Here is a 13,236-nt window from a genome sequence, read left to right on the forward strand (position 1 = left end):
TTCGAGCGACAGTAGAGAAAAGATCGCCGCGTGTGTTTTTACGCTGGCGATTTTTCGCGATTCCCCATAGACGCCAGCGCAAAAGTTTCCCCAGCGATTGCGGCTTAAAAATCGCGGCGAAAAGTCGCCGCGAGTCAAATCGCGGCGCTATCGCCTAGTGTGGCCTTAGCCACACTTCACTAGTGTGAAGAAGAGAACTTCAGGTCAATGAGTTGGGAGTTACCACCTGTGGTTTGATTGTATATATGTCTGCTCTAATAATCATTCCATTAATCCTTGTTGTTGAATTAATCCATTAATTCATGTATTAGACCTCAGCATTGTCACAGTTAATGATAATTTTATAAGCACCAATCAACCATTTAAATGAACTTAATAGCTAGGCCATTGATTGATTTGCCAACAATTTATTAATTCAAATAGTTTCTTGGAACAACACACAAGAGTATTTCGTATAGGTCTTATCTATAGGACCAAGTGTAGTTCTAATTCTAAGTATAGAGCCAAATCCCTATAACTCTAATTACTTTAATAGCGGCATTCATCATAGTTTATAATGAAAGTGAATTTAATTCTAGGCAAGGTTCCAAAATACTTTGATTGAAAAAATGTTTTTTACAGTTATTTCATTTAATGCAATTAGTATTAAAAGCACTATGTGTATAATTGCTGGTCCTTGTTTCATGTACTATAGAGAAAAAGTTTCAGCCAAAACTAAAGTTTCGACATTGTCAATCTCTTTTCTTTACTTGTGATGTAAAAATATATATAAAGTACAGATGTGGCTGTGGGGGGGAGTATATGTTTGGATAATAATGAATAGTGTTAGTGAAGGGGAAATGAATCAGCAGAATGTGACATGTGAAAATTTATGTGCTACTGGATATCCCTTATATTTTGGTTTGCATGTAAGTGTGTATGCTTGGGTTTGTAAATATGTTCCATGGAGTTTTTGGATTTACAGCCTCTTTCATAGAGATTCAAGTGACCACTAATGTTATATCTGTTACTTCACTAGAAAACACGTGAGTAGCGAATTTGTGACGTTTCGCTGAAAAATTCGGGCATTTCCTGCGAAATTCGCAAAACGGTGAAAAATTCACAAAACGGCGCCGGCATCTCATTTTTGACACCGGCGTCCATTTTTTTTATGCCGGTGAATTTTTGCTGTGGTTTCACGAATTTATTCACCAGTGGGAATTCGCCTCGAATTCGCGCCTGGCGAATAAATTCGCCCATCACTACTTGTGAGTTAATAAAAAGTTCTAGTAAGTATATTACTCATTTTTGATGTGGCTGTTTATGCAAAGTCTATGGAACAAGGACATCACATCCAGAATTAAGATTTTGAAAAATTCCACATGCTCCTTTAAAAAAAAATGACCCCATAATCTCTCATAGGAAATATACAGTTTCAAAGTGTCTAAAAAATATTTCAGTAAAATGTTGATTGATAATTTAATTCTAAAGCTTTACACTATGCTGGAATGTGCATTATCCAAACGAGGTGAAGCAGAAAATGTTTTTGGCAAGGTAGAACAGTTTATAACAATGCTAACATTTGAAATACAAAATGTTGTATGTGAGTGGATAATTTTTAACCTTCTGAACTTTGTTAAATAAAGGGTCATGTGGCTTTTTTTGTTTTATAGGGAACCAACACATGGATTGAATATGAGAGAAATGTTCATATATTTGTAGTTTATTTATATTAACCAATATTATAGTGACTTGCATGTCATTTCTTGTCGTATGTGCATGAACTGCAGGGATCATACATGAGGAGATCTTTTTATCATGCGGTGTTAAAAAAAAAGGAACAATTCACCACACATCACTGTGCAAATCAAGCAGTGTATTCATTTCAGCAATTGAGTACTTCTGCATAAAAATCCGGTGTAATTGGAAGCAGCCGTTGAAATTGCTACAGGAATTTATGAGGCTCATCTATAAAGTTTTTTTTCTGTGGTTTTTTTTCTTGCAGCTGGAATATTTCCCATTAACTTTAATGGATTATGCGAGATCTAAAGTGGTGTAAAAAAATGCCAACAAATGCAGTGGTCCCTTGATAAATTTGCCATTTATTTTATACAACTTTTTATAACTTTTTGTTGTTGTTATTAGTTATTATGTGCAAAGCTCCAAAATGGGAGAATTCCATTATTTTTTGCAAGTTGCAAGTGTCTGTGCTACTACACCCAAGAAAGGGTATTCATGAGGGGTGGTGCAAAGCAGAGAGGCCTCCCATCCTATATCTTGGTGCATCATTAAGTAGTGCAAGTTAGGAAGAGGCAGCAGACACAGGCAGTAAAGGGGGCCCTGTACTTTCCATCTGTGGGTGGTAAGGAGAGGGCAGGCCAATTGTAATGTGCGGGTCAGGATAAACTTGCACCTGACCCTAACCTGCCATCCTTAATCCGCACCTGACCCTAACCTGCAAAATCTTTACCCGTATCCAACCTTAACCTACAAAATGTTGCTATTGGAGGACCTGCACCCAACTTGTACCTGTGTCTTCTTGCTCTGGGGCAAATTCACTAACCCCGAAAATTCGCCAGCGACGGCTTTGCTCACAGCGCAACACTTTGCATGGCATAGATTCGCCAGGACACCGCATATTCACTAAAATCCAAAAATCCAGGCCGCCCAAATGCTGGCGAAGTTGTGCTAGCGTTACTTCACCAAGCGAAGCGAAGTTGCACTAGCGTTGGCTAATTTGCATACGGCGGGAAGTTAAAGTTGAATGGACGTATATGTTGCTGAAAATACATTACACTACACAAGCCCGGGAAACCTTAAAGGGATACTGTCATGGGAAAAAATTATTTTTTCAAAATGAATCAGTTAATAGTGCTGCTCCAGCAGAATTCTGCACTGAAATCCATTTCTCAAAAGAGCAAACAGATTTTTTTATATTCAATTTTGAAATCTGACATGGGGCTAGACATTTTGTCAATTTCCCAGCTGCCCCATGTCATGTGACTTGTGCTCTGATAAACTTCAATCACTCTTTACTGCTGTACTGCAAGTTGGAGTGATTATCACCCCCTCCCTTTTCCCCCCAGCAGCCAAACAAAAGAACAATGGGAAGGTAACCAGATAACAGCTCCCTAACACAAGATAACAGCTGCCTGGTAGATCTAAGAACAACACTCAATCATAAAAACCCATGTCCCACTGAGACTCCTTCAGTTACATTGAGAAGGAGAAACAGCAGCCTGCCAAAAAGCATTACTCTCCTGAAGTGCAGGCACAAGTCACATGACATGGGGCAGCTGGGAAATTGACAAAATGTCTAGCCCCGTGTCAGATTTCAAAATTGAATATAAAAAAATCTGTTTGCTCTTTTGAGAAATGGATTTCAGTGCAGAACTCTGCTGGAGCAGCACTATTAACTGATTCATTTTGAAAAAATTTTTTTTTCCCATGACAGTATCCCTTTAATAAAATAGAGTTGTTATATTGCCCTACACATGAGCCCAGTGTATAGTTTATGTGCCATATTTTAGGAAATGTAGGGGGGAAGCCGTTTACCCCAAAAAAAGCCTATCACCCTGAAAAAAGGAAAAGACGCCAGCGTTTTTTTGGGACTTAGGAAATTCCTCAAAAAAATAGTTGAGAATTTTTCTATCTACTGTATTGCACTTCGCTTGGTCTGAGGTGGCGAACGCAAGTCTGGCACAAGAGGTAACGTTCAGTAAAATCTGCATCTTAGTGAATTTGCGTAGTTACGTCCATTCGCCAGAGCGCAAATTCGCCTGGCGTTAGGGTCTATCTCCTTCACTAGTGAAGTTACGCCGGCGAAATAACGTCACACTGGCGAATTCGCCCCTTTAGTAAATTTGCCCCTCTGTTCGCTACTTCTGTGCATGCCTCTAATTTCAAGACAGGAAAGCTTTGGAAGAAGAGGAGGAGGGTACTTCCCCAGTCTGACCCGCACCCAACCCTAACCTGCAATGGTATCTTGCCATATATTATATAGCAAATGGTGTTTCCTATACATAATACAAATTGCCTTATTTTACAGTATACACCTAATTGCTAATATAAGCCTTATTTTAAGGTACTGTACCTATTTATAAAATAAAATATATATACTATTCAGAAATGTGCTGATTACCAATATACAGCATGTTTATCAAATTAATTAAAGCATGCTAGTCAAATTAAGGTCCTTATAAATATTATGGTCCTACTTTGTTTAAGTATATGAATGTGCGAGGAGCAGAAGCATTTCACATCCAAGACTTTGCTACTATACGAGTGTCCCATTACACAGACATAACCATAGAATTTATGATGGTTGCAACTGTAGTGTACAGTATATATTTTTCAGTCTAAATGTGAAATATTAACATTTAAATGTGAAAGTGAAAAAGCCCACTTGCCTGTGTGGGTTTTAACCAAAGCAAATTAATGAACATAATGGCACTGGAGTAGTATTAACTGATGAAACTGTGTGACATCATGTTTTGACAAATTGACATTTATCTCCCACTTTACCTAAGAAGCCCCGTATGTATGAGGTTATGTGTTTGTATGCTGTTATTCTAAATCTTGCATATACCCCCCCCCCCTCCTATATAAAGGTACACTGTTGATATTATCTTCAGGATTATACTCACTTTCCACATTTCCTATTGCCAGGCTGTGTTCGCAGATGATGCCTGCCAAGATCATGTGTTAATATAATGATGTTTGGCAGCTTACAGCACAGAAGCTGCTGTTGTTTGGCTGTATGGCGCTGCTATTTAAGAATTAGGTCATATTATCCACCATGAATGATTAGAGCTGCTTGCAAAGTTTTACACATAGGGGAGACAATATATTTTTCAGTAACAGCTTTTTTGTGAATAAAAAATATTAAAATAACCCAACAGTAAATATGAATGTTATTTTAAGACTGCTGTCCCAGAAGGTTCTCAGCGACCGCATTTTTTTTCCAACCAGAAAATCACCATGGAGATTTAACATGGGGTTTGTGGCTGGGCTTAATTTCTAAATATCAAAAGATACCATGTACAGCTCATGTGGGATTCTGTGTGCCTGAATCTCAATTTATGAGATCAGGGGAAAAGCATGGGTTTGTTCTGAAGCCTTTATCTTCTTTTGAAAGAGTAAAAATGGAATTCACTGAAGATTTAAAATAACAGTGAGAGAAGTCTGTACAAACGAAGATACCTTTCCTTTTCCTTCTCTGTTTTATATAAATCTGGGTTGTATTAATAGCAAAGTAAAATAATATAAACACAATAGTGAACATTTTTTCCAGAAAGGCAATGACCCTATTCTAGAACTAATTTATTCAAGAGACAGATTCATAAAGTAGAACTTTATGTTCAGAAAGAAAATGTAACCAGCAGATAATGTATATCCTAATAAGAGACCTTTCACAGGATATTGTCAAATTGGCATATAAATATGAAAGTATGTTTTCCTTTTACATAATGTAGGTTCTCACTGTCACAGCTCTGCCCATTCATTGGTTGATATAACCGAGCAAGTAAAGTTTGCGTGTGAAAACAGAACCAAGATATGGAAAGGTATGAACTTCATTACTTAATGCAATACCGAGATATGTACACGTTTCTATGATTTTTAAGAAACAGCTTTGAAATGTGTTTTAGTATAAAAAAAAACATAAGGATTGATATATATTAAACAATGATTTAAATATGTGCTGTTTTATGTGATATATTGTTATAGAGATTTAAAATGTTCATGCGTATAGTTTCCCTTTAAAGGAAAAACATACACATAGCTAGTAGGTGACCTTACGCAAGAGTTCACACCTTGACATTTCACTAAATGTCAGTAAGTTCCTAATGGGACTTATGGGATTGTTGTGATAGAAAAAGTTATCAACAAAGCAAATGCTGTAGTTGGACCATTTCTATTGTTTAAGAAAAAAACACCAACAGCAATCTAAATATAACTAGTTTTTCTATTGGTCTGGATTTAGGGTACAGGATGGGAGCACCATTAACTTTTTTTTGGTGTTCCGGAATGGTGCCTGCTTGGTGTTTGCGTGTAGCTCCCCTTTGCTGAGGGTTTGGGGCATGAGCACCCGGACCCATTATGGAAAGCGGTAAGCTTGTCCTTCTATTTAAAATGTCCGTGCTTTTTATGGTTTTCATTGTACAAGATGGGAGCACTCCCAGTAGACTGTAAAAAACAGTTTCAAAAGGATCGGATTTTTGGAGTAATGTTCTCTAACAATGACAAGCATGTAGGACTTTGTATATTAATGAAGTTATATTACTCTGGGTTCACTGACCCCGGCATCCACAAAGCAAATTAATCTTGAGACTAGATTTTTTTCTAAACCCTCTCCTATTCATCTTTCAGACAGCCTTTCGAACCACTGCATATTTGCTATCAGACGTCGAAGCACAGCAAGCAACATTTTATATAACATAAAACTTAAAATCCGCATTAAAAAAGTAAATAATTCAAAAACGGAGAATAAAAATATAATCATACAGCAAAAATGGTTGGAACTGCTTGAGTAGCGTAAACATTGACAAGGGATGACAACATATTTGTCAGTAAACCCTTACTATGAGGTTATGTACAAAACACAGACCCAGATTGTATTTAGAAATTGGTTGTGTAATTTAAACTTCTAGTAAAAGTTGAGGTGTGCTGTGGTGGCATGGAAAGGACTGAGGAACCCTGATCATGATACTTGATCAACTTTGCCATTTCAAAAACTGTTCTGTGCTGGGGTAGTATCTCTGACAGCATGAACTGGTTCATCATGGATATCGCCACTCCCTATGCTGAAGACTCAGGGCTGAACAACTCTTTATGTTTATGAGTTACCACTTCCTAATAAGAGTTCTCATTCCTTATTGGTTAAAAGAGCCATAGTTACCTTCCAATGTGTATATATATATATATATATATATATATATATATATATATATATATATATATCATTATTTAGAACCATGACCTTATACCTCTTGGACTTCTTTTTCAGAAGCTGCTGCTGTGTAAGTGATTCCATATCCTCCCTACAGCTGTGACTGCACACTTCACAAGGTTCCTCAACATTACTGAAGAAGGCAGCCATAGGTCAGTATGAGAAAACACAACCCAAGTACAACCCATATGCAGCTTCACAAAAAAATCACCCAAGAAAAATAAATAAGAAAAGAAGAAACTTCTCCCCCTAAAACAGCATTTTCTTTCACTGTTTTCCAGTGGTTTTGGAGATGGCAGATAATTGCTGTAAAATGTTTGACACTACAATTTCTTTCCATCAAAAAGTTTATAGTGTTATGTACAGTTTGAGGACTAGTGATAAAATATGCTGTACAGTAAAGCAGAGTTCTTAAGTAAAATGTTTCTGTATCCCCAAGTAATAAACTAAAAGTATTCGAGGAATGTCATGATCAACTAGTTGCTGTATTCATGTTTGACATTAGATAGCTTTTTTTCCATTTAAACTACTAATAAATCATTATTTTGTTTTTACTGTTACTATCCTCCCTTCCACCCCTGCAATCAGAATAATTTTCCTAAACAGTGATAATTAACTCTGTAAAACAAACCCCACCTTCTTCCAGTCTTAGGCTTTGAGAACAAGAGAAGTTTATTATAGAGAAACTAATCTGTGTACTCCTCATGATAACTGACCTTCAGCTGCTCTGACCAACCACAGGAAGTTGGAAAGTGGAACTACTTTCAGTTTCAGTATTGCCCTATTTAGAACAGTACTATTTAGAATTTAGTACTGCATTTACATGAACAATGAGGGTATACCACTTCTTTTAAGATTAGGTTTACTAACAGAGGTGCTTAATTGCACCAGTGCAGTTACTAATAGCAACCAATTATCAAGTCGTTTTAATCAGTCCTCCTCAAGTTATAAAATGAATGCAAAGATCAAGGTGTTTGCTATGAGTACATTACCTATAATTAAGTAAATAGTAGCAAATAGATTGTAAATAATCCCTGTGTAAATCAAATGAATTTTAAAGGATTGTTAAGCAAGTGCCTTTTCAACACAAACACAAAAGTCAGTAATTTGAATGTTCAAATTGTGCAAGGGGAATTCTCATGATCTTGGCGATGTTGGTTAATATATGAGATTTATAATGCAATCTGTGGGTCTGATTTATTAATGATCATAAAACTTTACTGAGCAGCAATGATAAGCTTTAGAGGGCATCTCACATTTAAAAATGTATTTTCCACGCTGGAATGACTAGTTCTAGTGCAGAAAATAATTGTCCCAATCGTTTCTTTCCATATCAAGGAGTCAGGATTAAGTTACATGATTACTTTAGGATTACAGAGTTTAATATTTAAAAAAACCAGCCCCTGAAGTTGAACATTTTGAGGGGTTGTCTTCCTGGCGTTTCACAACTCATTTGAATGGAAACCACTGAAAAGCAGTTTTATGAAGCTTTTTTATGACGAGATAGTTGCCATACTAATGATGTCACTGATATCAGTTCCTCCCCCCTAATAAAACACATTAACAGAAATTACACTTGCAGACCCCCATGTAAATTAAGTGCTTTGTCATATATGGTGTTTGTATACCATGTTATTAAAAAGTTTCAATGTGGTATAAAAATACCAATAACCATTTTTATATTTATGGTATATTTTAGGCTTGTTGTAAAATAAAAAAAAGTTACAGCTGATATCTGCCAAAAAATGCCAGAGGAAAGATTCACACATAGGAGAAATCATAAGCTATTATCATAAATGAATATGTCTGGATTGTTGGAATAAGAATTTCATTATTATTAAAACATATTATTATTCATTATTATAAAAACATATTATGTGGCATTATTAAGGAATCTCTTCAATACCACTATTTAATGCCCTTTGTTTGGGTCCTCATATTCATACAGTGCTTAATTATACATTGTTACAAATAGCTTGTAGCCATGGTAACACATTGTGTTATTATGTGTGGCAGTGCGCATGACAAAGCTGAGATTGACATATTGTTGTTTTGGTTTGTGGGAAATGAAAACGAATGCAAAGGTTTGTGGGAGAGTAGAGCAAATCATTGGGAATTTAGAAATACACCTGGCTAATATATGCAAGTGAAAATGCTCATATTTTTCACAATTTCATAATATGTGGTGTAAAAACACTAACAGGGGAATGTAATAAAAGTCGCAAAGAGCAAAACAATTCGCACCAATAAGACTAAAAATCCACATCTCGCAATGTAATATTGTTCCTTAAACTGTTATTGTATTGCGAATTTTAATTGCGCACTCATAAGAAGTGCTTGAAGGTGTCGTAATCTTTTGGAGCAAACATAACGACTTTTTCAGTAAGAAGTTTTATTACATTGACTGCGCATTGGCACAAACTATAAAATTCGCAAATGGTCTTTCACTGTCGGAAGTGGTCGCTAAACAGTTTCCAGGCTCGCAAAAGCTATATTAAATTCGCACAAAGCAAAATTTGTTCGCGCAAAGGCAAAACTTTTCGCATTGCGAATAGTTTTTCTGTTAGCGATTTTTATTACATTCCCCCTAAGGGGGTTATTTACTAAAATCCGAATTGATCTCATAGTATTAATAAAAAAAAGCTCAACCAAACTCCCATGCCTGATTTTAGCTTATTTATTAATTTTAAAAACTCGATTTAATCAGATTGGGAAAAAACTCTATAAAATCGAGCGAAAACTCGAATCATACAAATCTTACGGGATTTTTCCTGAATTGCTTTTTGCATTTTTTTACGAAAATGACGGGAAAGCTCAGACCACAATAACGTCAAATTGGAATAGGTGCATCTCCCATTGACTTATACAGGACCTCCACAGGTCTGAGATGGCGGATTTTCGGATTGGGCTTTTTGCAGTGTATAATAAATCTTGAAAAATATATATTTTTTTTCTTCTAAAAAATTTAGTTTTTTAGTAAAGAAAGCTTGAGTTTTTCGAGATTTCACAACTCGACCTTTAATAAATAACCTCCTATATGTGGCATAGCCCTGATAGGCCATAAGCTAGTAGCAAGGCATTGGTTTAGTGGACCCAGCTCCAAATTTAAAACTGCAGCTTGTGGTGCAATACTAAGCTAAGTAACTAAGGAACATATACATAAAACATTTTTTAACCTTTCATGGATCTCTAAATGCAGTTTATAGAGACAGATTCATGCTTATACAAGTTATGTGTATGTACTTTTTGGTAAATGCACAAATAAGTTGTTGTGTAACACAATCTAATAAAATTCATATGTTTATTTAATTTGTACAGGCACAAAAAGGCACAACCAATTATTTTAATTCTATTTTTCATTCAGGGTGCATTATGGTAAGGCAGTCAAGTTCAAGCATGTCTGTAGCCTATTGCTCTGCAAGCTTCTCTGGGCTCTCTAGAAGCCAAATAGTGAACAACCTGATATGAAGTAGTTGGTAAGAAAACAGATTTTGGTATGCAGTAAAATAACTAGGATTTCTCTTTTTTAGCTACATGTTGTGTTTTATATCCTAGTCTAACTTTAAAAGTATAAATGAAAGTATAAATAAAAGTATAAAGTCAAATAAATATATTGCAAAGAGTCTTCCATATTTATTGACAGATAAAAAGTTCCCCCAGCTGTAATAATTAAGCACCTTTATACAAGAAAGCAATGTATTTTTGTGCTGCCATAGAATATAGATGTAATGGTAGTAGCCAAGAGCTGAGTTATTGTATTGAAGACACTATTGTCTATACCCTAGAGACAATGAACCTTTTGGTGACCCTTAAACAAACTAGAGACATGGCAGTATGCTGCAGATCTGGTCTGTACAAAGAGAACAACATAATAAGAATTCACGGACTCCAGATAGGGGGCAGATATTAGAAAGTGCAGTCAAATGGGGGGACGAACTGCAGAGAAAAGCCCAACGAGATGCATAAACCAGAGGGATGCTGCAAGGTAACATAATGGCAATGACTGAAGTGCCCTTAAAACAGACAATATGGATTATATTAAAATATTCAGCAGCTCTACTTACGTATGGAAATAGCAGAGGCACACAATAGCTTTACATGTTAATAGATACATACAAATGACATGGGGACATAAAATATCAGAGAGACTTAAATGTTAATACTTTTGTTATTCAGAAAAAGCTTATTACTGTGTCACTTGCTCTGACTTCCCCGACACACCAGCATGTTCAGTGACAAAATTCAGACACAATAAACACACACGAGAGGGTATAGATTTGAGAAGGCTTACCACAAGTACTGGTACCCCTGTGACAAGGGAGAGGAGGAGGACAGGCGGGATGTCACTGCTCTCATCCGGTCCTGGATAGGGCTTGGTGTAAGAACTATCGTAGCAGAAAAAACCCTGGACATTCACAGTGAACGTGTCCGTATACTCAAAGTAATAAGCCAGCATTACAGTCCCTGCCATTATCACCATCTGGAAATAAAGCATGATCGTCAGAGAGAATTGAAAACTCATTTAATAACAATCCACACATCAAAGGCACAACTGGAGCTCAGTCGCTGTCCCTGCATTCAGTGCTGAATCCAAAAGCTTTTTCCTGGGGAAGGAGAAATAGTGGTAAGGCTGAGAGATTTGCCCTTTTTCCCTGTAGCAAGAAAGACGCTGTTTCTAAATAAGATCATCTACTTAATGAACATGGTTGCCGGGTTCCACAAACAGATTTAAAGCAGATGCCCACACATAGTAAATAGCCTTCAGTGGCTGAAATGTTTTTTTTTTTCAAGAGCTCCAGTCTCTTGATTCTCCTTTCCGTTCAGATATATCACTGATCCATTGTAACCTCCAACTGGCATTTACATTATTTCAGCTGCTTCACGGGTGGTGAAAATAACAGATTCTCTTGTTGCAACATGCTGTCTAGAGAGAGGGGATTTAATCGGTAAGCCTGCTCCAATGCAAAGACAGCATCTCCTTCCCACTATTTTGTATGTGAGGCTGTCTCTTTATAAGAATAAAAAAAAATCCCAGTAGAAAGAATCAGATCCTCCCCTATATACAGTAAGACACATATACAGCTGCCCTAAATATTTCAGATGAACTGCTCATGCCTGGGGATTAAGCAAATAATCTGGGTAGTTTCCTTTAAGAAATGTAATATTGCATTTTTCTGTTGATGCTGTGAATATTAGAGGACTCCTTCATGCTGCCGTTTTGCAATAAAACCTGATCGAAAGCAGTAGGTTCATTGCTTCGTAGTGCTGATATCTCATGCCTAAATAGATGTGATGTTAGTTAACAAGATGTATGCCAAGCATCAGCGTCACATAGAGTTCAGCTCCCATTCCTAAGCCCTGCAATACTAAACACTTCCGTCTTTGTGCTCCCCTCCCCTACAAGCACTACTATCCAACACCATTTTTTATAGCCCAAAAGCTGATTCTCTGTTTCTCCCATTATATCATCACAGCACACTGGAGAGAAAAAAATATATGTGTTTGTGTATGTGTGTTTGTGAACAGTTCAACCTTCAAATGAGTGATCTGTACTATACTAACTGCTATGTATTTAATGGCCACTGAGCTATGCCTTTATTATGAGTTTACCCCTGCAGTTATAACCTCTCATGTAGAGGTTTTCGGATGTTTTGGGTTCAATATCCCTCTGTTCAGTACCACATCTGTTCATTCGTTTTCCCCTCAGATGATATTGATGATACTATATAGAAATATGAAGAAATGTCATATATTTTTCAGCAGTATGTAGAACAAAGCACACATTATCTACAGTCTAGGTTTGCCTGTTGCCACTTGTTGTTCAGTACCCTAGTCTAGGGCCACATGGGGCTGAAATAAGCCAGCTGAAATCCATAGGTCAATTTCAGCCCCTACCGCGAGTAGTATCTTCCTTCTTCTTGTGTCTCGAACCATTGTGTAATCTCAAAGAAAATTAAGCCTGTCCCCCTAATAGCCAGTGCTTCCTCTAAAGTCCCATTTCAACCACATTCTATATTACTAGTCTTGTTTCCCCTTTCTTTTGCTTTAGTTTTAAAGATAATATAACAGACTTTGAGAGCTTCCTCCCTAGTGATGCCAACAGCTGTGGGTCCAGACTAAAGCCTTATATAATGAGATTGGGGAGAATATCAGTTTACTTAACTATATTCTCCTAGAAGCTCAGCATGAAGGGCAATCGACGTGAGATACAGTGTAAATTTGCTTTCTGAGATATTATTGAAACTAATATTGATTGACTTAAGGATATATATTTTGAACCTTGTACAGGTATAGGATCCGTTATTCGG

General features: G+C 36.6%; 1 protein-coding gene across 2 annotated transcripts in view; it reads right to left on the reverse strand.

The window, feature by feature from the left end:
* The window catches only part of plppr5.L (phospholipid phosphatase related 5 L homeolog), a 96,068-nt gene extending 83,700 nt beyond the window's left edge, over positions 1-12,368 (reverse strand). Inside the window, exon 1 of one of the 2 annotated variants that reach the window (XM_041589279.1) lies at positions 11,220-12,368. In XM_041589279.1, coding sequence (XP_041445213.1) covers positions 11,220-11,450 — 231 coding nt within the window. In that variant the 5' untranslated portion in view covers positions 11,451-12,368. 2 annotated transcript variants of the gene reach the window in all.
* Positions 12,369-13,236: the final 868 nt, after the last annotated feature.

The sequence above is a fragment of the Xenopus laevis genome, chromosome 4L (assembly GCF_017654675.1).
Source record: "Xenopus laevis strain J_2021 chromosome 4L, Xenopus_laevis_v10.1, whole genome shotgun sequence".
Classification (NCBI taxonomy): Eukaryota; Metazoa; Chordata; class Amphibia; order Anura; family Pipidae; genus Xenopus; species Xenopus laevis.